Raw genomic sequence first — 27,731 nt, forward strand, 5'->3', positions numbered from 1 at the left:
CGCGGCGTAACGGCAGCCATCTTGTTTGTTTGAGTGAATCGGAAAGGAGGCGGCGGCTGTGGCGGCCTCGAGAGCGGCTCCCAAGCTACACCTTACAAGGGCTCCCCCCTTTCCCCGCCCCCTCCCCCAACCCTTTTCCCCTCCCCAGGCCACCCAGCCCGCCTAATTCCCGGCGGAGAATAAGGTAAGATATTCGGCCGACCCCCTCTGATCCTGCTCCCTCCCCCCCACCCTTCCTGGCCGTCTTGCCTTCGGGGAGCGGGACCCCCCTGGGGTGCTAGGCAGGAGAGCGAGGGAACTGGTGGCACCCGCCGCGCCCCGGAATGGAGCCCGGACTGCCACCCCCGGGACTCCGGAGCGGCGGCGGCGCCTGCACAGGCCCCTTCGCCCCGGGCCCGCCCTCGGCTGGGACCCGCGCAGCCTGGGCCGCGACATTGCCTGTTGGCTAACAAACGCGGCTCCTCCAGTCCGAGGCCGAAGAGCCGTCACTGCGCCCGGCCCTCGGGGAGCCGCGTCTCCCGGGAGCAGAGGAAAGCCGGTGCCGCGGAGGGAGGGGAGGAGGTTTGAACGAGCCCGCTCTGGGCACCGGGCCGCCTACTCCCCGGTGAAAATGGCTGTCTGGGAAGACGCGGGATTCGCGGCGGGAGGCGGCGGCCCTGGGCCCGCGGTGCGGGCGCGGGAGTGAGCGAGGGACGGAGGGGCGGCCGCAGCCCGCCGAGCTGGGGTGCGGAGGTCGGATGCACGCGGGCCCGGCCTTGGCGCCCAAGACGAGGCCGGAGGGCGGCGGCCGGCCCCTGGCCGGGGAGTGCTGCTGCACCCCCCCCCCCCCCACGTCCTTTGTAAAGAGGAAATTTTACGTTGGGAATGAAAAACACCATTGAAAACGAGACCCTGGGTTTCTGGTTTTAAGAATCAGCAGAAGTGCCCCCCACCCCGGACTTTCCTAATGATTGAGGATATTGCCGGGATCTTAACTGATTAAGGATATTGTGACATCGAGACGCTTCAGGAGGTGTGTTTCTCCCCAGTGCTTGTCTTATTTTTTCCTCCCTGGGAGGCTTGGCGAGTGATGGGCTGTGAGCGTGTGCGGTGACACTGGCCAGTTGTAGTGCCTGCCAGACTTAGCGGACTAATTCTAATTTGAAAAAAGGAAACGCTGGAGGGTTGATTTGGCCTCCCGATGATTTGTTAAGCTGATTTCTAGGTTCAGAAACGCACCTGGATTTTCAGTGGTTTCTGGGGAAAGGCTGTGTTTATCAGCTTCTCTTTGCAAGAGAAAGTTAATATTTGTCCTCATGCTGTACAGGATGATCATTGATTTCAAAGGGGGGGGAGTTTCTATTTTTTTAACAATGAATGAAAATGCCGTTGAACCATGTGTGTTTGCAGAATTTTGGAGAAGGGCAGAAGTTTTCCACTGTTGGGGAGTTACTGAATTTCTGTGCTTAATGTTGGAGGCAACGGATACATTTCAAAATACATCGAATGAGAACATGTGCTATGACCTGTGATTTAGCTAAGAGCATGTAGATGATTGAGGTGATCTCAGTGCATAACTAAGAACTCGGTGCTTTTTATACACAAGTCAAGAATTACAGTGTATACAACAATCTTTTACTTTTTCTTAATGGTTATAAAGGCAACTTGTGTATTACAGAAGTTTTTTGCTTTGAGTGGTTTAAGTTTTAGAAAGTTGAACAGTTCGTTTCTGATTAAAGTACTGCTTATCGGAACACAAATTCCTAGAAATTGTATTTTGTGTAATTTGGTACACACGGGAAATTTCTAATTCTTAAATAGATCGTGTATTTTTGCTTAAATGTCATGTCAGAATGTTTGGCATAATTGTCATGCCGACTGGTATGTGCTCTGCTAGGAGATTATTTTTCAAAGTTACTTGCATCTATAAAAGTTCTTTGGTTATGTTAGTTGTGCTAGTCTACTTACTTTTCATGATCACAGTTAGTGATTATGATCATCCTCATTTTATAAATGAGAAAACTAAGAATCAGATATTAAGATTAAGATATACACCATTACAAAAAACTGAGTCTGGAGGGAGCTGGATTTGAACCTAGAGTTGTCTGGTTGTAACTTAGTAACAAATGGCCACTCCAGTAGCAGGGTAAAGTAACTTCAGACTCTTAACCTCAACACCCAGAAAGACAAGTTGTATTTATAAGTCAAGTATTGACGTTTTCCAAGCTTACTATATTTCTGATTTTCAACCTTCCGGATATTATAGTTAGGTAAACTGAACTGCACAGAGATGCTTAAACAGCTTACCTTGCTATATCGTTAATAGTAAGGCAGGATTGTGACTTGACTCCCACTGTGAACGTTTTGCTGTGAAGAGGTGATGTATGTGTATAGTACAAAAACGATAGGCCTCACTTTCCTTGAAGCCCCGTTTTCCAAAGGTAAAACTACCTATGTGGTTCATTTTATTTGTATTACAGTTATAAGTTTATGTAAATGGAGTCGTCATTTTGTATTGTATGAGTTACATTAATAAAAAGATTGCATGGGGTTAACTTTGGCTGTATAAATTTAAGTCACTTACTAGCAACCAGATAAGTTATTTTTAATGTTTTATTATCAAAGCTGGCAAGATAACAATGTATAGGTAGAATGTGGTCTCTGAAGTGAAAGTTCTACTTGCATTAAGTACTAATGACCATAGGTGCTTAGCTCACCTCTCCTTTTCAGTTTCTTGGGCTGTAAAATGGGCCAGTAATTAACTGCACAGAACTTTTTTTTTTCCCCCTTTAACTTTTTTCATTAATACATATCTCTAAGTACATTTTTGTCGTTACCAAAAGTTTCTGGTAACAGAGTATTTGTGTTTGCAATTTTTCATAAAAATATTGTCAGATTGCCCTTAAAAAGGGTTATACCAGTCAGTATAATACCAGTAGCCTGCCCTGCTCTGTTAACACATGTGAAATACTGGTAATGTCTAGCTTTGTTGTAAATACAGGAACTACAATTTAACTGACTTTTTGAAAGCTCTTAAAGATACTGCCATTTTTTTCATCCTGAGTGACCTAAAATATTCTGCCATTTCATATCAAAATTAAATACTTTTTTAGGATCATTGTAAAAAAAAAATGCTGCTCAAAGAAAATTGAAAAATCATGAAATTGCTTGGTATGTTCTGGAACCAAATGCAAGCTTACTGCTAAGATCTTGTGTAAAGGATTCGCAGGATTAAGAAACTACAAAACCTACAGAGATTAATCAACCGTTTTTGAAAGACTGGTTGAAGTTTGATATTACTAAGGGGGAAAGTGGTTTTAAAAACAGTAATTAAATTGCTCCTCATTTAGATAGAAACCAATAATTGATCCACCATTGTAGTGGTGGATCTGTTAGTTATCAGGGTAATTTCCTCTTGCTAATTGTTTCCCAGATTAATTTTAGCACTACTCTGCTTTAGTTACTCACCATCCCATGCCAGGGAAGCATCTATTTAGGAATCTCAGCCTCTCATAGCTGGGATATTTTAGGCATGGTGCTCTTGACTAGCAGCTGCAGTACTGGCCAAAGTACTGCCCATGAACTACCGACACCTGTTGAGTAGCGCCAGTGTTTTAATTTATAAAATCTCCAGAATAGTTTACATACATCAGTTATGAGATCACTTGGTGTATCCCATTCCTTTCATTAAATGTGTATTAAACAGTTGTCATGTGGCAGACAGTATTCCAAGAACTAAATATAAAGGCGTTTTTGGTTTTTTTGTTTGTTTGGGGGGAGGCCACAGCAATCTTTATAGTGAAACTTGAGATCTACATAAAGTCATCTTTTTTAAAAATAATGCTATAGGGGCAGCTAACAGTTAGCCATAGTCTTGAAGTAAGCAGCACTGTGTTGTAACCTCCAAGACTTTGATTATGGGAAGTATATTTTGTTCTGTAAAATACTATTAAAATATGGTTTAGGTGCTGTTATTTAATACTTTAAACCATAGAGTTTCTATTGAATTTTCCATAGTTTTTAATGTCCATTAGTTTTCTTAACTCCCAATTTAAATCTTTTGCAATATTAGGCATTGATGAAATTTGTGGCATTTTTTTTCCTCATGAAAAATTTGTCCTCATGTGAATTAATGACACTATACTCGGCCGAGCATCTGGCTCAGAATGCAAATTTACTGCACCTGGCCATTAAGTGACTGGAAATAGAGATGAGACAAATATGAGTGAATTACTTTTCCACCACCACCTCACCCTCCAAAACATTTCTGACAAGCATGAAATTGCTAGCCTGTGATAGTTTCAGTGCAAGTTTTCTATACATTATTGGAAAGAATGGGTAGTTTTTAATCAAAGGTGTGATAACCAAAGTTCTCATGTTAAGATGTATAATCTCTATGAAAACATGAAAGAGAAATTTGTTCTAGACCTTTTTTAAAAATAATTCAAAAGAAACAATCCCCTTGAACAGTATGTAAGAGATGTATCCTCTGTGTATGCTTATCAGCATATTTCTGTTATTATTTACCATCTTTATAACAAGTCTTATATGAAATTTCTCTTCATTTCTTTGGCCCCATTTCTGTTAGGATTTTTGTGTTGACTTTTGAGAGCTTTTTATGTATTTCAGATCTATGTCTTAATTAGATACATAGCTTGCATGTATATTTTCCCCTATCTCACTCATAGTTTCTTAGACTCTTTCAAAGGGCAAAAGTTCTTAATTTGATGGTCATTTTATCAGGTTCTTTCCTTGTTGAGTCACGCTTTAGGTATCAAAGGTTTTTCCCTTGTGGGTTTTTCTAACACTTTTGTAGTTTTACATTTAAATTTGTGATTTGTTTTTTTAGTTTAATTTTTCTATAGTGGGATATTTGGTAACAGTTCTTGTTTGTGTTTATTTCCCCCATGGATGGCAGCCTCTCAGCGGTACCTTTTGTTAAAAAGACTGTCCTTCCTCCCTTGGATTGCTTTTGCATCTTTGTAAGAAGTCATGTGTGGATGTTTCTGGATTACTAGGCTGTTCCATTGAACTGTGTGTCTTGTCTCCACACAGGGTTTGAAATGTGGTAGACAGATTCTTCCCACTTCATTCTTCTTTCCAAAACAGTTTTAGCAATTGTTCCTTTGCCTACCTATACACATATTAGGAAAATCTATTACTATAAAAGTTTCACTAGGATTTTGATTAGAGTTGTGTTTATTTTAGCTATTGTAGTTCCTTTGTCTACACATTTTAGGAAGATCTATTACTATAAAAATGTTTCACTAGGATTTTGTAGGAGTTATGTTTAAGTTTCTTTAAAACAACATATATTTATCATGGAATCACATTTTTAGACATTTGTCCCAGAGAAAAGAAAGCATATGTTCACCAAATATTTATATACCGGCTTTGCTTGAAATAGCATAAAGTGAAAACAGCCATGTGTCCTTAAATAGGGGTATGGCTAAGCAAATTGTGGTATATCCTGAAATAAAGAGGAGCATGTTCTTGATTCTTAGATGACTTGGATGATTCTCACCAGCATTGTGCTGAGACTGAATAGGCGTTCCACAAAGTCATCTATTGTGTGAATTATAGCTTATCAAAATGACAGGACAGATGAACAGGTTTGTGGTTGCCTGAGTCTTGGAATGGTAGGTATAAGAGATGGGTATGACAAAGGGAGGTGATGGTGGTGTTCTGTAGTAATGACACCTTAGAAACCATACATCCAAACTATAAACAATAATGTGGACCAACATTACCATAATAAAAGAAATGAGAACTAGACCAGAAAAAAGATAGTGAATAGGAGAGCGTTGCTGTAATGAAATCCTGTATCTATCTTACAATGGTTACACAAATCAACATGACATAACCAGTTATATCAATGACAATATCCTGGTTTTGATACTTAATGGGGGAAATTAGAAAGGATATGTGTTACCTCCTGTCATTTCTGGGACTTCCTGTAAATCTAGTTTCAAGAAAAAAAGTTTGCCTTTTAAGTATTTTTCATGTTGTGGTTATGCTTATTCCTGTAAAAGTGTGATTTTATATCTTAACCAAGTTTGAACATTCCAGAAAAAAACTTATACTCAACAAATAGATTTTTATATATATATATGAACACATTTTGTATGTACATTACATGTGTGATATATACATTATATTCTGCAAGTCAGTTTTTAAACTGCCTTTTTGTTTTGTTACATCTTAATGCATTAACATGCTAAAAGAAAAATGTGAATAGAATTTCTATAGTTCTAGGGCTGTTGTAGTTAATTATCATTGTATTGAATTTTATATTTAAATTGTAGATAAATGTTTTTCAGTTCCTGGATTGAAAAAATTGTATAATACTTTACCTTTTAAAGTATCAGCATTTCTAGACTCTTCAACTGTAGAATAGGGGCAGCTTATGTACTTACTGCTTGATGGAATATGACATGCTTAGCACACTGCTTGTTACAGAGGTAGCTGAAAATTAATGAGATTCTTACATGGAAATTTCCACCTTGATTAATATCTGCCCGAATGTTTTTATTTTTGGACATTCTGTCTTCTCATGTATATCCTTTCGATTTTGGCCAGTAGCTGACTGTTCCTACAGTAAGTCAGGATAGTAAGGGAATTAACACTTGATAGAACTCCAAAAAGAATAAAAGCTTTTTGATGATACTTTCACTTTAAAAAAATAAATAAATAACTACAGGACCTCCCTGGCTGTGCAAGGGTTAGTCTCTGCACTGTCAAGCCTATCACTAGCCACTGTGGCAACAAGTTCGATCCCCATCTGGGGAGCTGAACCCCCATGGCACAGCAGAGCTCCCCTGAACCTCTGGCCTTTGCTCCAATACTTCAGTTAATCAATCAGTTCTTTTTTTTTTTTTTTTAAAGATTTATTTATTTATGCATACAGAACTGGGGTACAGGCCAGAGATGCGGAGGGTGAGAGGCTTCACCAGAGACAGAGCGGGGAACAGAACAGGCAGATCAACGAAGTACACTGCTGAGGGGAGCAGCAGGCGGGTCAGGAGAGGTCGGTCTGCCATGCCATGTGGTCACCTCTGGAGCAGGCAGGAATGGAACTCATGCGGAAGCGGCTTTAGACTCTCAGTGCTGTGCCTTAACCCGCTGCGCCACCAGGGAGGGCCTCAATCAGTTCTTTTTTAAAAAAAGAAAAACAACTTTAAGTTATTTGACTCCTTTTTTCTTTAGCATGTCATATTTTGGGGTCTTTTTCTTGCCCTTAAAATTAAAGCTATAGTTTCTTAAAATTTATACTAGAATTCACTCAAGCCTTTCATAGTTTCATATCAAAAGAAATTGTATGTGTCTTAATAAATATTTCAGTTCTCAAAAGGTATTTACATTGACTTTTTTCATTCCTAGGTTTCCTCTTGTTCAATAGTCAACCAGAACAATGTTCTACGCACATTTTGTCCTCAGTAAAAGAGGGCCTCTGGCCAAAATTTGGCTAGCAGCCCATTGGGATAAGAAGCTGACCAAAGCCCATGTGTTTGAGTGTAATTTAGAGAGCAGTGTGGAGAGTATCATCTCACCAAAGGTATGTTTGATAATGTATTTTTCACTTTGTCAATTGTTTACTGGTATGAGAGAACTGTAAACAACCTTCTAGGTGGGCATCCCTTCATAGTGGAAGCAAAGACCATCCATAGGTTGTCCAAAGTTTCAGTTTGATAGTGTTTTCCACTTAAAAATCTTGTAAGTTCACAAAAACTTTGACTTGTTTAATGGCAGATGAATATGAAATCTGAAATCATACAGAACCCAAATACACATTTGGCTTTTTGAATGTTTATGTATGTAGTTATAGGTGTAAATGTGCCTAATTTAAGAAATAACAAAATAATATCCATACCTCTTACTCGATCTCAGCTTCTCAGACCTAGTTGTTTCTTGAAGATACTGTGTTTTCCCCATCTCAGATTTTTTAAATTTGCAATATTCACCTCCTAAATATTGAACTCTTTTCACTATAATGATTGGAAAAACCTTACCCTTATCTGCTTTGTGACTGCTCTGTTCCAGAGGAGCTTTTGTTGACATCCTCTGAAACTTTGCAGCAATTAATTTCCACCCTTGAATTTCACAAGTAGTATATAATGTGAAGTGATGTAGGGGTTTTTGTTGCCAAGAAGGATTTTTAAAACACTGACACAATTATATCTACTAACATGATTAACATATCATTGAAGAACTGACATGTTGGCTTCAAAAATAAGTGAAGAACTAATCTCAAGTCCTTAAATACAATTTTTTAATATATATGACATTTGTGTTTTCAAGGTCCTTTCTGGGCCTTTGCTTTATACGTATGTACACACACACAAATTGTCTGTTGTTAAAATGTTCCAGCTCACAACTGGCTGAACCAACATCTGGGCCTTCACTTTATACGTATACGTATGTACATATACAAATTGTCTATTGTTAAAATGTTCCAGCTCACAACTGGCTGAACCAACATTGGGAGCCACTCTTAGAATTGTCATTTTGAACAATGTTGACATAATATATAAGTAAGAGTGAGTTAACATGCATTGTTACTTGGATTAAAAAATATGTAAAGAGATTACTCAACCTGATAGAAAAGTGTGGCTCTTTATTGCTGAAAGAGCAAGGGAATCTCACAGCAACAAAGTTGGGACATAGCAGAGACTTGTTCATAAAGTGGGTTGTAGGTAAGAGGAGTGACAGCTGGTATTTGAAAATTGTAAAGTTACTATATATAGAGAGAATTTTGGCTGGTTTTAGAGTTATAGCTAGTGAATTTATTGATACTAAGGACATTCCCAACACTATATTTTAGGTAATAATACTTTAGAAACTACTAAATTGGAGATTTTATCAAAGAAAATAAGTTGCCTATAGTCCTAGAAAACCCTTCAGTACTTTGGTGTATTTTGAGAGTAATGTAAGTGCATGTGTAGTACACATAACATGGCATATGTACAAAAAATTGTATTACATGCTTTGTAACTACTCAGCATAGGTTTTTATAGCTCTATTTTTTTTAAATAATATAATAGTTTTTTTTTTTTTTTTACATCATTGTGTGCATTTTTCCATCTCAGTTGTAATCCCCTTGGGCTTCCCATTACCAAATCACCCACATGCCATCACCAAAGACCTGTGCATTTCCCTTTCCCCCCACTGTTTTTGATTCCATTCCCCACTCCAGTCCCATAAAATGTCTCTGATATATAGCTGTTCATTATTATTTTCTTGCCTGGTCTGTTTTCTTTTCTTTCTGGCTTATTTCACTAAGCATGATCTTTTCCGGCTCCATCCATGTTGCTGCAAAGGACATGTGTTTTGTTTTGTTTTGTTTTGGTTGCTGAATAATATTCTATTGTGTATGTGTACCACATCTGTTTGATCTAGTCATCCACTTTTGGGCATTTGGGCTGTTTCCATGTCTTTCCAATTGGAAATAAAGCAGCAGTAAACATGGGGTGCAGATATCTTTTTGAATCAGTGCTTTTGTGTCTTTTGGGTAGATACCTAGCAGTGGAATTGCTGGATGATATGGAATCTTCATGTTTAGCAGTTTGAGAAACCTCCAAACAGTTTTCCATTGTACTCGTTTGCATTCCCACCAGCAGTGCAGGAGAGTTCCTTTTTCTCCACATCCTTGTCAACATTTGTTGTTGCTAGTTTTAAGATGTGCCATTCTCACAGGGGTGAGGTGGTATCTCATCTCCCTTATTACAAGTGATGTTGAACATTTTTTCATATGCATGTTGGCCATCTGCATTTCCTCCTTGGAGAAGTGTCTTTGTAGCTTATCTGCCCATTTTTTTGATGGAGTTGTTTGTTTTTGTTGAGTTTCATCAGTTCTTTGTATTCATAGCTCTGTTTTTAATGGTGGTACTGTATAGCAACATACTCTCTTATTGAATCTCTTCTTTGGATTTTTTTCCCTACCCTTTTCTGGTTTTTTGAATTTTAGTTACTCTGGTTCTATATAGTACAACCATTATGCAACTATAAACAGACCTTTTCCTAAATACAAAACAGTATGGTTAGTTTTTTCTGTACATACTAAGAGAAGTTATTTGTACATGCATACATGAAAACCACCAATTTACTCTGAGGAGATTATACTAGTTTGCACTGTTGGTATAGCACTACTTTTTATAGGCAAACTTACTGAGAATGGGAACAGGAGAAATTGAGCTTATTTCTTGAAATTGACTGATGTGGCTAAACTTAACATTCATAAGCAAATATTGAGGGAGTTTAGGCTTAAAGGGATAATGAATAACATGTCCTCACAGTATGTGCAGGTACTTTGTACCCTTTATAGGGCCACCATTAAAGACCACCAGTCTGGTAAATGAAGGTACTAGCCACAAAACAAGGCTTACAGTTCAGGAATAATGTGGAAGATTGTAGCATATACGTTGGAATAACTTTAAAAATCATTACTTAGTTTTTGTTTGATTTTTTTTTCCTTTTTTTATTGTTACAGATTGTAAAGGTTTTTTCATGAGGACATTTTGGTTTAGTAGTTTAAAACTAGTGTGAGGCATGTGAACTAAATTTCAACTGCCTGTCTTCTCTCCCTTTTTCCCCTCCCTTTTTTGCAGGACAGGGTGAGCATTTCTTTACCCTCTCTGGTTTGGAATCTCCACTGACAGACAAATAACCTTTACAGAGCTTTTCCTGAAAAGATGGCCCATGTTCTTTATTATCCTGCATTGAGCTAGCTCAGTAGCAAAAATACCATGCTTTTTTTACTTCTCCTCTCCTAGGTGAAAATGCAGTCACATCAATCTTAAATTTTTTAAGATTCTATCTTTAAAAAAAAAAAAAAGATTCTTGGGTCCTCCTTGGTGGCTCACCGGGTTAAAGCATGGTACTAAGAAGCTAAAGCCACTTTTGCATGAGTTCGATCCCGCCTGCCCCCGAGGCGATCTACATGGCTAGGGCAGACCTCTCCTGACCCGCCCACTGCTCCCCCAGCTGTGTACTTCATCATTCAGCCTGTTCTGCTCCCCTCTCTCTGTCTTTGGTGAATCCTCTCATTGCCCCTGCACCTCTGCCTTGTACCACAGTTCTGTATATACAAATAAATAAATCTTTTTAAAAAATAGGTCCTTTATCAGGAACAATGTTTTAATTAGGTATTAACTATCGAGGACAATTTTATTTAATGTTAACCTTTTTTCTTAAAAAAATTTCCTTTATAAAGACAGATACTTGGAATCACTATTTCAGTTGAGTGTTAATGCTCTCTTTTCTTAACTACTTAATCTCATCTATATACTGTCCCACATGATCAAGGACTATCATGGAAAAAAAAACAAGCTACCGGGTGTATATATTTTTGGATGAAAAAAGATGAATGATACTGTTCTTCCTTAGTATGCTTTCCTGTCTGATGATAAAAAACAGTGAAAAGTCCTTTAAATAGTAAGGAAATTAGCAGTCATATTACTCAACCAAAAATGTGAATTGATTTAGCAGTTTAGTGTTGTCATCCAAGGGCTTACACCATTGTTAACTTGTTAGCTTCTTATTTTTAAAGCCTTCTGGTTATATGGTTTAGCCAGCAGCTCCATTCCCCACCTGCTCAACAAAGCAGAGAAGGAAGACTTGTTTTTAAAAGATTTATTTATGCATACAGAACTGGGGTACAGGCCAAGAAGGGCAGGGGCAGTGAGAGGATTCATCACCAGAGTGGAAGCAGAACAGGCAGATCTACAAAGTACACTGCTGAGGGGAGCAGCGGGTGGGTCACGAGAGGTCTGCCACACCATGTGGACACCTCCGGAGCGGGGATCAAACTCACTCAAGCAGCTGTGGTCACTTGCAGTGCTGAGCTCTAAACCGTTGCACCACCAGGGAGGGCCTGGGAGATTCTTTTTTTTTAAGATTTATTATTATTTGTGCATACAGAGCTGGGGAACTGGGGTACAGGCCAGAGGCTCAGGGGCTGCGAGAGGCCTCACCAGAGACAGAGCTGGGAGCAGAACAGGCAGATCAATGAAGTACACTGCTGAGGGGAGCAGCGGGCGGGTCAGGAGAGGTCTGCCACGCCTGTGGTCGCCTCCGGGGCAGGCGAGAAACAACTCATGCTGAAGTGGCTTTTAGCTTTTTAGTGCAGTGCTTTAACCCGCTGAGCCACCAGGGAAGGCCCGGAAGATTCTTTGTAGGGGTAAATTTGGTAAATTTTTCTCCGAAATGGACACACTTCACAACTATTTGTCATTGGCTGAGTTACATGCCAATCTGAGATAGGCATCAGTACAAGGAAATAATCAGCCTTCAAGGTTGAAAACATTTACTTCAAACAAAGTAAGAATTTGAACAAGGAGTGCTGACCTTTACTGTACTAATAACAGTAGCTCGTGAAATGTCTCTACCTGTTCTCAGCTATGTATCTTCACATCTTTGTTAGTCACAAATACTATGAGTCTAAACTTTGGAGATAACTTAAAGGGAATATATAGGATACTACGAGGCACCTTCAAATGAAAAAAACTAAAGAGAAAAACCGCCTACAAATTGCACAAAATACAAGCACATGGTTATCTCTCAAAACTAGAAAATTAGCTGCATACATTAGATTGATAGTCATGTTTTTTCACAGGTGAAGATGGCTCTCAGAACATCAGGACATCTTTTACTGGGAGTGGTTCGAATCTATCACAGAAAAGCCAAATACCTCCTTGCAGACTGTAATGAAGCATTCATTAAGATAAAGATGGCTTTTCGGCCAGGTATTGTTGACTTTCTTTCTCTTTTTAACTTTGAAGTTTCTTATTTTTCATGGAAAACTACTGGACAAATATTCTAGATCAGTATGTTTTGTCTTAATTGGAGTACAAGGAATCCTTAGGAAATAGGACTGGGAGGTCATTTTTTCAAGGGAAGAACCATTTTACTTCTGTTGGGTTATGAAAACATTTCTTTGGAGTTTCCTTTGGTAACCCTTTCTTCAAGTGTGATTTACTAGAACTGAACCACTGGAGGTTGAAATTTTCAACTTTAAGGTGTTGTGTTTTGTTTTTTAACATGGCTCAGGTAGAAAATCTTAGTATTTTTTTTCTCTGAATAATTTTAGTTTAGTCTTAAGATCAGACTTAAGTTTGATACTTTTCATTAAACATTCTTTGTACTTTTTTGTTTTGTTTCAGGTAATGATTCTAAAAACAGGCTCTAACAACCAGATGCCATCTGTACAGTTACTAGGCTATTGGAATTCACTTCTATAATTTTAATAATGAATGAAATTTTATTATAGTTAAACATAGTCTGGATGTATAGGAGAGATGCTTTATACTATAGTTTCTACTAAAGTTATATTCTAAAACTTCAAATTACTTTAATATGAGCATAATATTTTTTGAGATCTGAAATTTTGAGTTAGGCTATGATAGTTCAGTGATTTCTTAACATGTGACTACTTAAGTACACTTTTGTTTAGATTATAGGTTTTTCATTTTGTCTTTTAAAGCAATGCATATTATAGACAGCTTGAAAAAATAAAGAAAACTAAAATCATGTAATTTTGCTTTCCTTAAAACAACCAAACACTTAACATTGGGGCCATTCTTTTACCTCCTCAAAAATTTCATGCTGATTTTAAAATCTTATGCCCATTCAAACCCTTAGTCAGCCTAGTGCATAAAGAGTGCTTTGACTTTTCTTTTTAATCAGACAAGTAGGATGGCTTGTGGTTATAGAAAATAAAAAAGTAATTGTGTTTCAGTGTGCTTTTGTTTAGTAGTAGCCTTTCTTGAACATAAACTTGGTAAATAGTACTGAATGTACTTCCTTTTGATTCCTAAATGAGTGGTGTGGCCATACTAGATTTTCAGACTTTAACCTTTTTTTTTTTCCCAGGTGTTGTTGACTTGCCTGAGGAAAATCGAGAAGCTGCTTACAATGCTATTACTTTACCAGAAGAATTTCATGACTTTGATCAGCCACTGCCTGACTTAGAGTATGTTTTTCTCTTTTTTTAATTGTTGACTTGGTCTACAAAAATACATACCAGTAGTATGGCCTCTTTGACATTAAGTTCACATGTAGTTAGAATACTTAAATTTAGGGTAGTGTATAAATAGGAAATGCATAACCTAAAAGTTTCTTTAAGAAAGTCTTATAGAAGTCAGCAGTTATCTTCGGTCCTTCAGATCTTGCTGACAATTGATAACCAAGAAACTCTATATACCAAACTCCATATACTTTCTGATAGATTTCTAGTTTTTTAAATTATCTTGTGTCTCTTAATTCATTTCCTCCACCACCGTTTCTTATACTTAACTGGTTTTACTTTTATGAAAATACTCAGCTAAGGGCCCTCCCTGGTTGTGCAATAGGTTAAGACGCAGCACTGCAAGGTAAGCCACAGCTGCTTCAGTGCAGGTTCAATCCTTGGCATGGGAGGAGATCCACATGGTACAGGTCTTCTCCTGACCTGCCCACTGCTCCCCTCAGCAGTATACATTGTCAATCTGCCTGTTCTGCTCTCCACTCCGTCTCTGGTGACTCTTCTCACCGCTCCTACACCTCTGGTCTGTACCCCAGTTCTGTATGCATTCAAAAATAAATAAATCTCTCTTTTTTTTTTTTTAAATGCTCAGCTATAAAGTCAGTTAATATTCTGAACCCCATGTACTGATCATATGGCTGCTTTATCAATTTATTGGCAGTTCTATTTATCTGTATTCCCCAACTCACCTTCCACTTCCTCTTTTTTTTTAACGTAACATACCTTATTTGATCTGTAAAAACTTAAGCATACATCTTTTTAAAGATAAAGCATTTTAAAAACATACCCTTAATAATACAACATCTTGTTTAAAATAACAGTAATTTCATAACATAATATGCAGCAGGGTTCACATCTCCCCAGTTGATAAGTGATCAGGGTTCACATCTCCCCAGTTGACAAGTGAGACGCTCTTGCCCCTTTTTGAGTGAGGGTCTGTGCGTAGGTTATAGACTGTGGTTGATATGCCTCATAATTCTCAAAAATTTATCAATATTACAGCTTTGCAGTCCCCTTACATTTTTCCTTGCTGTTTATTTGTTCCACTTGTTGATTTGTTTTCAGGTATTTACTTTCTGAATTTGGCCAGTGACATTTCACATGGGTGTCTAACTTTACCTTTTTCAGTTTCTTTTTTTAACAATATGAGGATATTTGTGTAATAAACAGTCTCAGAAAGCCAGGTAACTTTAGAGTTCACACAGCCTATAATTAGAGCATCCTGATGAAAATCCATGCCACTAAATCATTTTTCAGATGCTTGGGTTATATCATTTTATGTTAAACATTAAGGCCCTTAAACCTTGACAGGTTATATCTTTCTCTTGGGGTAAGGAATTCTTTAAATACATTACAGTGAGACTTAAGATTAAAATGTATTTGAAATTCTTTTACAGTGACATCGATGTGGCCCAGCAGTTCAGCCTGAACCAAAGTAGAGTAGAAGAGATAACCATGAGAGAAGAAGTCGGGAACATCAGTATCCTACAAGAAAATGATTTTGGTAAGACAGACAAATAAGGCACTGTTTACCAGGTTATGATTATGTTATGTCACTATTGACATTTTGACAAAGAAAAAGTAAGCATACTTAACATAAATAAAGGCACTAAAGCATTTTCATCAAACAAAAGAACTTGTCTCCTGACCAGTATTTTGAGTAGCATTTCCATTCATGTGCTAATCTTACGTATTCATTATTTACCTACTCATACAGAGAGAGAAAACCTATGAATTCGTGTGAGAAGTCCTAAGAGTGAAGACCAAACTAAAAATACCAGTTTTCAGTGAACTATAACTCATTTAGCTTTCTGGTTTTGTGTGTATTTTTAACTTTTCAACTAATGACTGACAAATACTTGTTCAGGTGACTTTGGAATGGATGATCGTGAAATAATGAGAGAAGGCAACGCTTTTGAGGATGATGACATGTTAGTAAGCACCAGTGCTTCTAACCTCCTATTAGAACCTGAACAGAGCACCAGCAACTTGAATGAGAAAATTAACCATTTAGAATATGAAGACCAGTATAAGGATGACAATTTTGGAGAAGGAAATGATGGTGGTATATTAGGTAGGTCACAACATGGTAGTTATTCTGACATTTCTTTATTCAGCTGTGATGTTTTATAGCAGTTACTAAATCTGTCTTGAACATCTCTCTAGCTTTCGATGCATGAATTAGTGACCAGCTTTCTATAAGATAATAACTGCAATGTTGTTACATCTGTATAGCAGATACATTTGTTATATCCATGTATCTTAATTCAGGTATCTAATGGACTAGCTGTACAAGTTGCTATGAAATACAAAATGATGAAAACTGCAGCATTTTGCTTAAAAGTGCTTGTCTCAAGAGTTTAAAATGTTACTAGTTCTATTATTGCTTGCTAATTCTTTTGTAAATACCTTGGAGAGGAATGAATGCAGATTTACACTATTTTAACACAATTTTATTTTCAAGTGATGGGCGATTTTAACATTTCTTTTTGAGGTTATAATACAAATATAACCTCAATATAAATATAAATATATATTTCCTATTTCAGATGACAAACTTATTAGTAATAATGATGGTGGTATATTTGACGATCCTCCTGCGCTGTCTGAGGCAGGGGTCATGTTGCCAGAACAGCCTGCAAATGACGACATGGATGAAGATGATAATGTTTCAAGTAAGTATTTCACGTTGTGTGATCTTTGTGTGATTGTGTTGCTTCCAAAAAGATGTTTATTGTGAAAGACCACAAACTGAAAGTTCCAGCTTTCATTAACCGTAAATCTGTTCTTTTTCATGATTGTCTACTCATGCTAATTCCCTCATGTGTTTAATGCCCCTCTTCTGGCAAATAAAGTTTAACTCAGAGATTTCCTTATAAATTGTATTCAAGATTTCTTGGTACAATTTGGGTTTGAGTATCTAAAAGATTTTTTTATATATATCTGGAGTGCATATATTAAATTACAAACCTTTTGTGACCAAAGACTTTGTTTTTATAGTGGGTGGGCCTGATAGCCCTGACTCAGTGGATCCTGTTGAACCACTGCCAACTATGACTGATCAAACAACACTTGTTCCAAATGAGGAAGAAGCCTTTGCTTTGGAACCTATTGATATCACAGGTGAGCAAACAAACTTTCTGACTTAAGAAAACATTCAGGGTTCTAGTTCTAGATCTGTTACTGTGATTTGAGATAATTAAGCTGTTTTCATTGTCATCTGTATAGCAGATACATTTGTTACATCCATATATCTTAATTCAGGTGTCTAATGGACTAGCTGTACAAGTTGCTATGACATGCAAAAGTAATAGAACAAACTTTTTAGTTACGTGTATTTTAGTCTTTTGAGGTTCCCAAAATGCTAGTAGGTCACATAACAAAAAATAATACAGGGCATTATCCTTCTAGCATTCTAGAGTCTCTGCTACTGCGCTACAGTCTAGGAAAACTGAAAAATGCAATTTTTTTAAAAGGGGAAATACCAAACATGCTAAATTTAGTATTTCTTTCTGGAGTGCTTACTAAGAAACCATAGCAAAACGTTTAATTGAGGGAGTGCTGAGTAAAAGGCAGTGTGATTTGGATACGAACTTTAAAATTTCTAGGTGGTTATAGACAAGGGATAAAATACTTAATATCTGTTACAGTGTAATTCAAAACATAACTTTAAGTGGAAGGGTTTCCTACTAGTAATCAGATCACCAACTTGTTGAGACGTGGACTTATGGTTTTTAAAGGGTACTTGCTGTGTCCTGACTTGAGGAAATAAAAATATAGCCAGTCCTTATTCTTATGGAACTTAAATACTAATTAGGGTGTTGTGTTTGACAAATATTGTAGAAAACTAACTAGGTAAGGGCTATATACTAGTAACATAGGCTTTGCTGTGTTGTATGAACTTGACCTTTTCTTTCTGGGAAGGGCTCTCTGTAGCTGAAACACAGCTTGCACAGAAGGCAGTCACTTCATAATGTCTTTTTTTTTTTTGAACCATATGAATATCTTATATATACCACAGTTTTTAATGTGTGTTTAACATGCCTGAGAAGGTGGAATCTTGAGAAATTTACTTGAGCTTTTCTGTATCTTAAGAAGTTGAGATAACACTTTCTGCTTTGCAGAAAAGATGAATATACAGAGTGTCTAAAATGAGGTTACAGGTTTGATATCTCAACTGGGTTTGGACTTGGTTCACTGCCTATATAATTGCCATATGAATTGTAATTTTATATTTAAAAAAATCAGTTGCAACCAGTTTTAAAGTTACTGAACTTATGCTGGACACTTCACTAAGTATTTTAAGTATTCTTTTTTAAGTATTTTACAACTCTTCTAAGTGGTTGGTAATATTTCAAATGAGAAAATGAAGAAGATGAAGTTAACTTTTGTGATCAGTTAGTCAGCATTAATAAGTAGTAGAGCCCTGGCTTAAGCCTGACTTGGAATCAATGTGATGGTTTCCATGGTTGCAGCACAAAATTTACATGGACAGAAATGTATTGACTCTTACCTTATTTTATTTTGTGTTAAAAGTTTGCATAGTCTTTCTGCAAATATTTGTTGAGCACCTGCTGTATGCGTGAAAGTCTGTTCTAAATAGTGCTTGCAGAAGCATTGATTAAAAGACATTCTGTCCTTAAGAGGCTTCTCTGCAAAGAGTCTGGAAAAAAAAGTATACAGTGAGCCAAGTCTAGTAGAAAGAAGTATGCTGGTCTATCAGGAAAATAACATTTTCTTTTTCCCTTCTAGTTAAGGAAACAAAAGCTAAGAGGAAGAGGAAGCTTATTGTTGACAGTGTCAAAGAGTTGGATAGCAAGACAATTAGAGCTCAACTTAGTGATTACTCTGACATTGTTACTACTTTGGATCTGGCACCACCCACCAAGAAATTGATGATGTGGAAGGAGACAGGGGGAGTGGAAAAGCTCTTCTCTTTACCTGCTCAGCCTTTGTGGAATAACAGACTACTGAAGGTATATACTTGTGACATGTTTTATTTCTGTATACATTTTGTTCATTAAAAAATGTGGACCTTGTTGGATCCCTTTATACCAAGTATCTTTATATGGCACATCTTTTTTCACTTCCGTAAATCATAATATTGAACATCGTCTGCTCTGAAAATTTTGTATCACCACAAAGATACAGAATGATTCTTTCCCTATATTTAAAAAAAAAAAAACCACTGATTTTTTTAAATAATTGTTTTCAGCCTCCTGTGGTAAACTATTAGATCCCATTTCCCTAATATGTATTGTCCTTCAAATCTGCAATCTCTTGCTTTCTGGCTAAAAAACATGGGTAGTTCTTTTCCCACAATACAAAATTTTGTGGGGTTTTTTGGGAATTATTTTCACTTATAGGCCCTTTTCTGCAACTTTAGATTCCAAGGCCTGTGATGATTGAAGCAGTACTGTTATACTAGTTTTCCACGTGAAATAATAAGCTTGAGACATTGGCTTTTACTGAAGAATTTCAAAGCACCAAAGCTATTATAAAACTGTTGTTTATCAGAAGCATGGTCATATATATTATTTTTTTACACTGGAGTTTTTCCCCTAGGAAGTGATTCAAGATCTAGAAAAAACTCTTTGAGTGAAGATATCCATTTAAAAAACAAAATACCTAAGTTACATGAAATGTTTTAAGTGTAAGATGTGCCTTTGCTCAGAGGGATACTATGCAGTCATTAAAAACAAATCTATTGATAAGATTACCATTTGGATTTTAAAAACACTAAAGGTATTTGATATTCATACACTCAATCTAATTTGAGTAATAGGAAAATAAACTGCTGGTAAATTTAAAACTCTAGTGTTGTGTCCAAGTTATGAGACAGTGGATGAAAATTTTTCATTTTATTTTCAACTTTTCTAAAATTGCTGTGGTTACAATTTTGAAATAATGATGAAATGAAGACATACTCTTTATATACACTTGATTACAACTTTATTAAAATACACTTACGGAAATAAAAATGTCTGGTAGGTTTCAGTTAGTATTTTTTATTTTAAAATTGAGATTTTTCTTTTAAAAAATTTCTTTTTTAGCTCTTTACACGCTGTCTTACACCACTAGTACCTGAAGACCTTAGGAAAAGAAGGAAAGGAGGAGAAGCTGACAATTTGGATGAATTCCTCAAAGAATTTGAAAACCCAGAGGTTCCCAGAGAGGACCAGCAGCAGCAACACCAGCAGCGTGATGTTATCGGTCTGTTCTTTTGGAGTACTCCTTTGGTGAAGTTTAGTGAACGTTTAGCTTTAAACGTTCCTGTATATTGCTAAAGTAGAATCAGAAACAAAGGAGATACTAAGGTTTTGGGACACAGAGTACATCCATTATTGTCAGTCTGCTTAGTTTTGAAGCTTTCTTTTTTCACATGGTTAAAGCTCAGAAGTGCCTGAGTAGTAAGTCTGTTAACAAATTGTCATGCATTGGACCATAGTGGGACTTGTCTTCTTAAGGCCCCTTCCCACCTTTAGTACTATAAATTGAGTTATAGCCTTTGGGGGAGTAAAATTTTATTTGGCCTTTTTAAGAAAAAATGCCTTTATCTTAGAATACTAGCATTAATAGTAGATGGTTCTAAGTTATTATTGAAAACTACATGGCCTAAGTCTCCTCTTCATATGACGAATTGCAGATGAGCCCATTTTGGAAGAGCCAAGTCGTCTGCAGGAGTCTGGGATGGAGACCAGCAGAACAAACGTGGATGAGTCAGCCATGCCCCCACCACCGCCTCAGGGAGTGAAACGAAAAGCTGGACAAATTGACCCAGAGCCTGTGATCCCTGTAAGCTAATCTCTCAAGATGTTTGGGAACATTCAATTGTGTTAGATCTCTAATAATAGCAAGTAATTTAGGCAGAAAATGGCAGAGAACGTGTCCAGAGAGAAACAGTTCCAGCCAAGGATAAGAGCACACTGCCTTAAATGGTAGGAAGATGTTTTGGGTAATTTGGGTCTTTGGGACTCTTCTTGGATTAGTGTCTCGTTTCGAATGGTCTAAAGTGAGTATTCTTGGCTAACATGAAGTCTTTTACTGGACTTGATTCTGCTTTTTGTTTTCTCAAACATTAGTCCAGGGATAATCTAATAATTCTAGATCAAATAAGAAAAGCAATACATGGATCCTGTTAAATTCTGAGTATGTTAAGTGTCAGGAGTAAACAGACTAACTTCCTGCTAAATGAAACAATTTGTGTGCTTAAAAATAAGCCAGTAGGTAGCTATACGCTCTACGCCAAGTGGCACAAGAGGTCAGTTGACAATACGGTTCCTGCCTTTGCTATTACAAGAATTCGGTGAGCTTGGTAGTGCAGATGCCTTTTAAGATGGTGACTTAGTCTCCTTTGGTAAATACCCAGAAATAGATTTGCTGGATTATTTGTTAGTTCTTTTTTAAGCAGTTTTCATGCTGGCTTACATGGTCTATACAGATGTTCATTCTCTTTTCTCCACAACAAAAAAATGTGTGGGCTTGTTGATGTTCCGTTTACTCTTTCAAAAAAAACTTTCAAATAAGAAAAGCAGTACATGGACCCTGTTAAATTCTGAATGTGCTAAGTGTGTCAGGAGTAAACAGAAACTAACTTCCTGCTGAATAAAAGAATTTTTGTGCTTAAAAATAAGCTAGTAGATAGCTTCATTCTAGGCCAAGTGGCACAAGAGGCTACTGCTAGCTTCACTAGGACGGGAAAAGTAAGTGTAAGGAAAATAAGGTCTAGTCCAACCTTAAGTCTAGTAACCTTCAGCTTCATATTTTTTTTTTTTTTTTAAAGATTTATTTATTTTGTACATACAGAACTGGGGTACAGGCCAGAGGCTCAGGGGCGGTGAGAGGCTTCACCAGAGGCAGAGTGGGGAGCAGAACAGGCAGATCGACGAAGTACACTGCTGAGGGGAGCAGCGGGCGGGTCAGGAGAGGTCTGCCTCGCCATGTGGTCTCCTCCGGGGCAGGCGGGAATTGAACTCATGCGGAAGCAGCTTTAGATTCTCAGTGCAGTGCTTTAACCCGCTGCGCCACCAGGGAGGTCCTCAGCTTCATATTTTAAGAAAGTCTATGCCCTCTGGTGGTATGTCTGTTTCTGTTACGAGTTCAGAGTAGAGGTAAGAAATTCGGTTACTCTGATCCCACTTTCCTGGTACTTTTTTCCTGTCATTCCGTTATTTTAAGCCGTAGAGGAAGGTAACACAGAAGATGGACTCAGATAGTCTCCTTTTTTGACGTAGGTGTACCAAGGCTCTCATTTAGAACCCAAAATTAAAATTTTAACCTATTTTGTAATAACCTTAAGACAGTTAGATGTGGTAATAGTTGGCATATCAGGCATGTAAATAAGTTTTTTGCATTATCATGAAGTCACTGGGTTAGTCTACTTGTTTGTAAAATGCTGCTACAGAAAGTTTTTACTTTTTTTATTGTTTATAGTAAGAGTCAAATAATGAATATGAAAATTGTTCTAGGATGATGTAATGGGTTTTCTTCTGTAAACTAATGGTGTAGCTTTATAATTTAAGAACAAGGTACAGATTATTGATATAATCAGTTGTGAGGGAGTATGGAAATATGGCTCCAGTAGTTCTTGAAAATTTCAGCATCTTTATGTGTTTGTACACTTGACATTACAGGTAAAATGTGCATCTTAAATTGTTTTGTTGTTTAGCCTCAGCAGCCAGAGCAGATGGATATACCTCCTGTGGAGCTACCCCCAGAAGAGCCTCCAAATATCTGTCAGTTAATTCCAGAGCTAGAACTTCTGCCAGAGAAAGAGAAGGAGAAGGAAAAAGAGAAAGAAGATGATGAGGAGGAGGAGGTAAGAATAAGTAAATGAGATCTGAGGAATAAATATTCAATCCAGAAGAACTGAGTTACTTGATATTTTGTATTGTGGTACAGTAATAAAATTGTTTAAGCAAAAATTAACCAAAATCTCAGGACTCTGGAGCACCAAGAATCTGATTGTATGTTGTGGTGCTTGGTCCCTTCGTGGGGCATGGGACTGCCCTTTTAGTAAATCTTGTGGTTAGTGGTTAATTCTTAATACTTTTAGCTTCTGGTAAAAGTATGTTTCTCTGACCTGGAAAGCAAACAACCAAAACTTTTTTTTTTTTTTTTTTAATGAGGTGTTTTATAAACAGGTGTCCTTTTCTCTGGTCATTGAGAATGTTTTATGAAAGTCATACGCTATTCTGTTTAAAGTATTTTCCTATTAGCATTGAAACTTTGTAAAACTTGTATCCAATCTATAATTTTTCATTTTCATTAGCATTTGTTCATACTTGTAGTTTAATGTGAATGCTGCATTGTTTTACAGCCAGATTTTAGCCCAGAGCTACTCTAGCATAAGATATGCAGCTACCTCAGACATAGTAATGAGTCAATATTAAAAATTGTTGTGTAACTATAAAATTGTTCTTTGGAACACGGTATGTTACCTCCTGTGGGTCCTAGAACCCTCTCACCTCAGCAAGTCATTTTGGAAGCAAGTCTGTAGGAGGCATTTGGGAGTTGGGTATCTCAAGTAAAATATTTTCATGCCTTATAGCCCATTTATTTATTTATTTTTTAATCAAGTACGTCAGTACTGCTCACTCACCTTTGCTAGTCTGCGGGCTCTTTGGTTACTGGTCCATGATGTTAGGGGTCTGCTATAATATAAGTCACTGAGGAGGACAAAGATGGTGTAGTTGATTTTTATCCCAGCAGAAGTTTCTTCTCAATGGGCCAATAACCAACATCTAACCATTGGGCAATAGTCATGAGTCACATTGTATTGATCATATCCTTGCAAGAATACAGAACTAATGTTTTGTAATTTAAGAAATTCTTCAAGGTACATACTAGAGTCTTAAGTGATTTTATTTTTCCAGCAATATCAAATACAGTTTGAGAGAATGATTGAAGTAGTTTTGTCAGCTTTGTGTTTTGTTTGGGGGGCATTTTTATTCAGGATGAAGATGCTTCTGGGGGTGATCAGGATCAAGAAGAGAGAAGATGGAACAAGAGAACTCAGCAGATGCTTCATGGTCTACAGGTAAGTCAGTCTTAAGACTTCAAGGACTTGGCATTGCGCCCTCAAAATAATAGTCACATGTAACCAAAAAGTGACTTGACCGAACTCAAGCTGGGAAGTATCCAAACACTCCTGCAAAGCAGATCCCTGGTGAGATCGTATGAAACCACTTTGTGTCACTGCTTCTTATTTTTGGTTAACTTTACAAATTACATATAGATGAATTATCTTGAGTTCTATAAAAGCTGGACTTGTTTCCATTCTTAAAATTTTTACATCATCATCCATTTTTGTACACTTGTTTGATTTCTTCTCTCAGATGTTGTCCCCATAAAATTGCCACCACCAAGACACCTATGAGCCCTCTCAAGACTCTTGTAGTCTTCCCTCCCATGTTGATCCCTCTCCTTCCTTCTCCCCTGATGTCTCCAGTTTATAGTATGACCCCAAGTATGATTTCTCTCTGTTCCTTGTATAAGAGATTATGCTTATTTCACTGAGCATAGTTCATTCTGGCTGCACTCGTGTTGCTGCAAATGGCAGAAGTTCATCTCTTGTGAATGCCCCAGTCATCCGTTTGGGGCATTTAGATTGTTACCATATTTTAGCTACTGTAAATAGTGCTGCAGTAAGCATAGGAAACCAATTTCCTTTCGAATTAATGCTTTCTAGTCCTTTGGGTAGATTTCTAGGAATCAAATTGCCAGGTCTTATGGTAGATTGATTTTAAATAATTTGAGGATCCCCAAACTGTTCAAACCACTATGGTTGGACCAGTTTGCATTCCCACTGGCACTGTAAAAGGGTTCATTTTTCTCCACATCCTCCCCAGCACTTGATATTAGTTCTTTCATTATGGGCCATTCTTAACTGGTTTGAGGTGGTATCTCATTGTGGTTTTGATTTGCATTTCCCTGATTCTCAGTGGTGTTGAGCATTTTTTCATGTGCCTGTTGGCCAGCTGCATTTCCTCTTTGGGGAAGTGTCCTTTAAGCTCTTTTTGACTAGAAGCTCTTTGTAGGTTTCTAGTAATCAGTCCCTTACCAGTTTTGTGGAGTACAAATGTTTTCTCCCAGTCTGTGCGAAGTCTTTTCATCTTGTTGTCTCTTTGCTGTACAGAGCTTTTCAGTTTGATGTTTATCTTCCAGCTGTTTATCTTTCCCTTCACTTCTGGGAATGAGTCCTTAAAGATGTTTTTGAGGTGTCTGTCATGGAGTATTCTGCCTGTTTTCTATGTACTGCATGTTTTCAGGTCTTATTAAAGTCTTGGGTTTTAGTTCGGATCCATTGGAGTACTGTGCTCTGTGCTCTTTAAGTTAGTAGGCTTTGGAGTATAGCTTGAAGTCTGGAAGTACCTTCAGTCTTCCTTTTTCTAGTCAGGAGAGCTTTGGCTATTTGAGGGGTTTTGGTGTGTGTGTTTTGTTGTTGTTGTTTGTTTTTTTTTTTGTTTGGTTTTTTTTGGTGGTACCAACTAAGTTTCATTAATTTTTTTTAATGCCATTGAGATTTTTATTGGAATAGCATTGAATCTGTAAATTGCTTTTGATAGAATGACTATTTTGATAATGTTAATTCTGCCAATCCATGAGTAGGGGACAGCTTTCTATTTCTTCTGTATCTTCTATTTATTTTATCATTGCTTTGTAGATTTCTTTGTATAGGTCTTTTGGTTTCTTTGTGAGGTTTACTCCCAGGTATTTAATTTTGGGTGGTAAAATTGTGCATGGGATGGTTTTCTTGATTTCTTCTTCAGGTATACTGTATACAAGGAAGGCTACTGACATTTTGTATGTTGATTGTAACCTGCTGCTTTACTAAACTCATTTATTGTTTTAATTAGCTTTTCTGTGGAGTTGTTAGGGTTCTCTATATATTATCATATCATCCATGAATAGTGATAGTTTTACTACTACTTTCTCTATTTGGGTTCTTTGTATATCTTTCTTTTGCCTAAAGGGGAAGCTAGACTTTCTATTGCTTTTTCTTGGACATTGTTTCATTTATCCACTGCCAACCCCCACCAGAATATAGGGTCTCCTTTTTCCATTATCTAAAATTGTATTCATTTAATTCTTCATTTTATTTCAGAGAGCACTTGCTAAAACTGGAGCTGAATCCATCAGTTTGCTTGAATTATGTCGAAACACAAACAGAAAGCAAGCTGCAGCAAAGTTCTACAGCTTCTTGGTTCTTAAAAAGCAGCAAGCTATTGAGCTGACACAGGAAGAACCATACAGTGACATCATTGCAACCCCTGGACCAAGGTTCCACATCATTTGAGCAGCTAAAAGCATTAGAGCTAGTGTTCATTTCACTAGTGTGTACAAATTGCCCCCATGTGCCGGGCACACAAACCCTTTGAGAAAATTTAGGATTTTGTCTGTACAAAAGTCTCTGCCTTTCTTTTTTTCAGTATTTTAAATTTCATCTTTAAGAGAAACTGCTTATGGATGGATATGATGAAGAAAACAAACACCCCACAGATCCAGAAGAATAGTTCAAAGCAGATGTATGCAATACTAGCACACGTAAATGTTGAATAACATTTGGGATTTTTATGAACTTTCAATTCCTGGATTGGGAAAGAAAACTTGACTAACAATTTAAGAACTATTACTTAGGAAAATATCTTTTCCTAAGTAATCCCATCAGTCTTGGGGATCACTTTTTAGGGGTGGTACCCAAAACAACAGAGTGGTTCTCTTGAAAGTATAATTCCATATTGGCCAATGGGGTATGTGAAATGATGCTGTACTGATCCCCATCAGCTATAAAGAACAAGGAATTGGTTCAAAGTGCTCTGTTTTATAAATCATTCCATTTGAGACTTGATAATAATGAACCTATCCTAAAAATAGTTTTAATGAGATTCTAAAATGAGCCAAAATACTTTTTTAGCATAGAATCACTATAAAAAGCAACTTAACCAATAACTATAAATCAAAAGTTTTTAAAAAATGTTGGATATATTTTGAGTATTCAAATCATGAAAATAAAAATTATGCCAACTGAGGGACAGATGGAAAATTATACACTTGGTTGACTTTTAAGCAGACAATGCTGTAAAAACTATGGCTTCTCTGATATTTATTATAAATTTTAGTACCGATCTCTCCAACTCTGCACACTCCTGTGTTTGGAACTTTATTTTAGTAGCTTCGCAACAGAAATCATATATCTGGTTTCTGATAATTTAATTGAAGAAAAATACATCCAAATAAAGTCATTATTACTAACAGACCAGGTTACAGAAATTATGTGACTATTGTGATTATCAAAACACGTCTTAACTTTTTAGGGCAAAATGACACTGAAAGTTGTAGCTTAAGTGTTGGCACTTTTGGGGGTGGGGTGGGAGGATCACTTTTGAAACTCAGACTTCAGTGTATACCCAGTAATTTAAAATTATGTGAAATGTTTTAAATTTGTGAACTCGTAATTACTGTTTTGATGATTGTTTCTTGAGGATGTTAATTGTATAAAATTGCTATTGCAGCTTTATTTTCCATATGATGTGCCTGTAAACCATGGATTTCTCTCCCTTTGTAAAAAGACATTGTAGATAATTGAATGTTTGATTATAGAAAGGTCATTAGTTTCTTGTTACACATTTTGTTAGTCTGGTTTTGTTGCTTATCGGGTTTAATATTGTTCTTGAAAATAGTTGATGCTATGTTATGTATAACTTTTCTAATAAAAGTTGTGTTATAAGCTGTA

At 37.1% G+C, this 27,731-nt stretch overlaps 1 protein-coding gene across 1 annotated transcript; it reads left to right on the forward strand.

Annotated features, from left to right (window-relative positions):
• RAD21 (RAD21 homolog (S. pombe)) lies at nt 1–27,731 on the forward strand. The gene is made up of 14 exons (XM_004679627.2): nt 1–184; nt 7,360–7,534; nt 12,590–12,719; nt 13,846–13,945; nt 15,394–15,500; nt 15,864–16,070; nt 16,546–16,671; nt 16,997–17,119; nt 18,749–18,972; nt 20,050–20,209; nt 20,643–20,791; nt 22,665–22,814; nt 23,952–24,035; nt 26,103–27,731. The coding sequence occupies exons 2-14, from the start codon at nt 7,391–7,393 to the stop codon at nt 26,292–26,294; spliced, it is 1,896 nt and encodes a 631-aa protein (XP_004679684.1). The 5' UTR covers nt 1–184; nt 7,360–7,390; the 3' UTR covers nt 26,295–27,731.

Source organism: Condylura cristata, unplaced genomic scaffold (assembly GCF_000260355.1).
Source record: "Condylura cristata isolate star-nosed mole 26May11 unplaced genomic scaffold, ConCri1.0 scaffold00009, whole genome shotgun sequence".
NCBI classification, from domain to species: Eukaryota; Metazoa; Chordata; class Mammalia; order Eulipotyphla; family Talpidae; genus Condylura; species Condylura cristata.

Excerpts from the sequence above, each read along its gene's own strand:
- RAD21 (XM_004679627.2), top strand. The coding sequence starts at position 7,391 with ATGTTCTACGCACATTTTGTCCTCAGTAAAAGAGGGCCTCTGGCCAAA. Across the intron at positions 17,120-18,748 it reads GGAACCTATTGATATCACAG|TTAAGGAAACAAAAGCTAAG; the intron begins GTGAGCAAACAA and ends TTTCCCTTCTAG. Across the intron at positions 20,210-20,642 it reads CCAGCAGCGTGATGTTATCG|ATGAGCCCATTTTGGAAGAG; the intron begins GTCTGTTCTTTT and ends GACGAATTGCAG.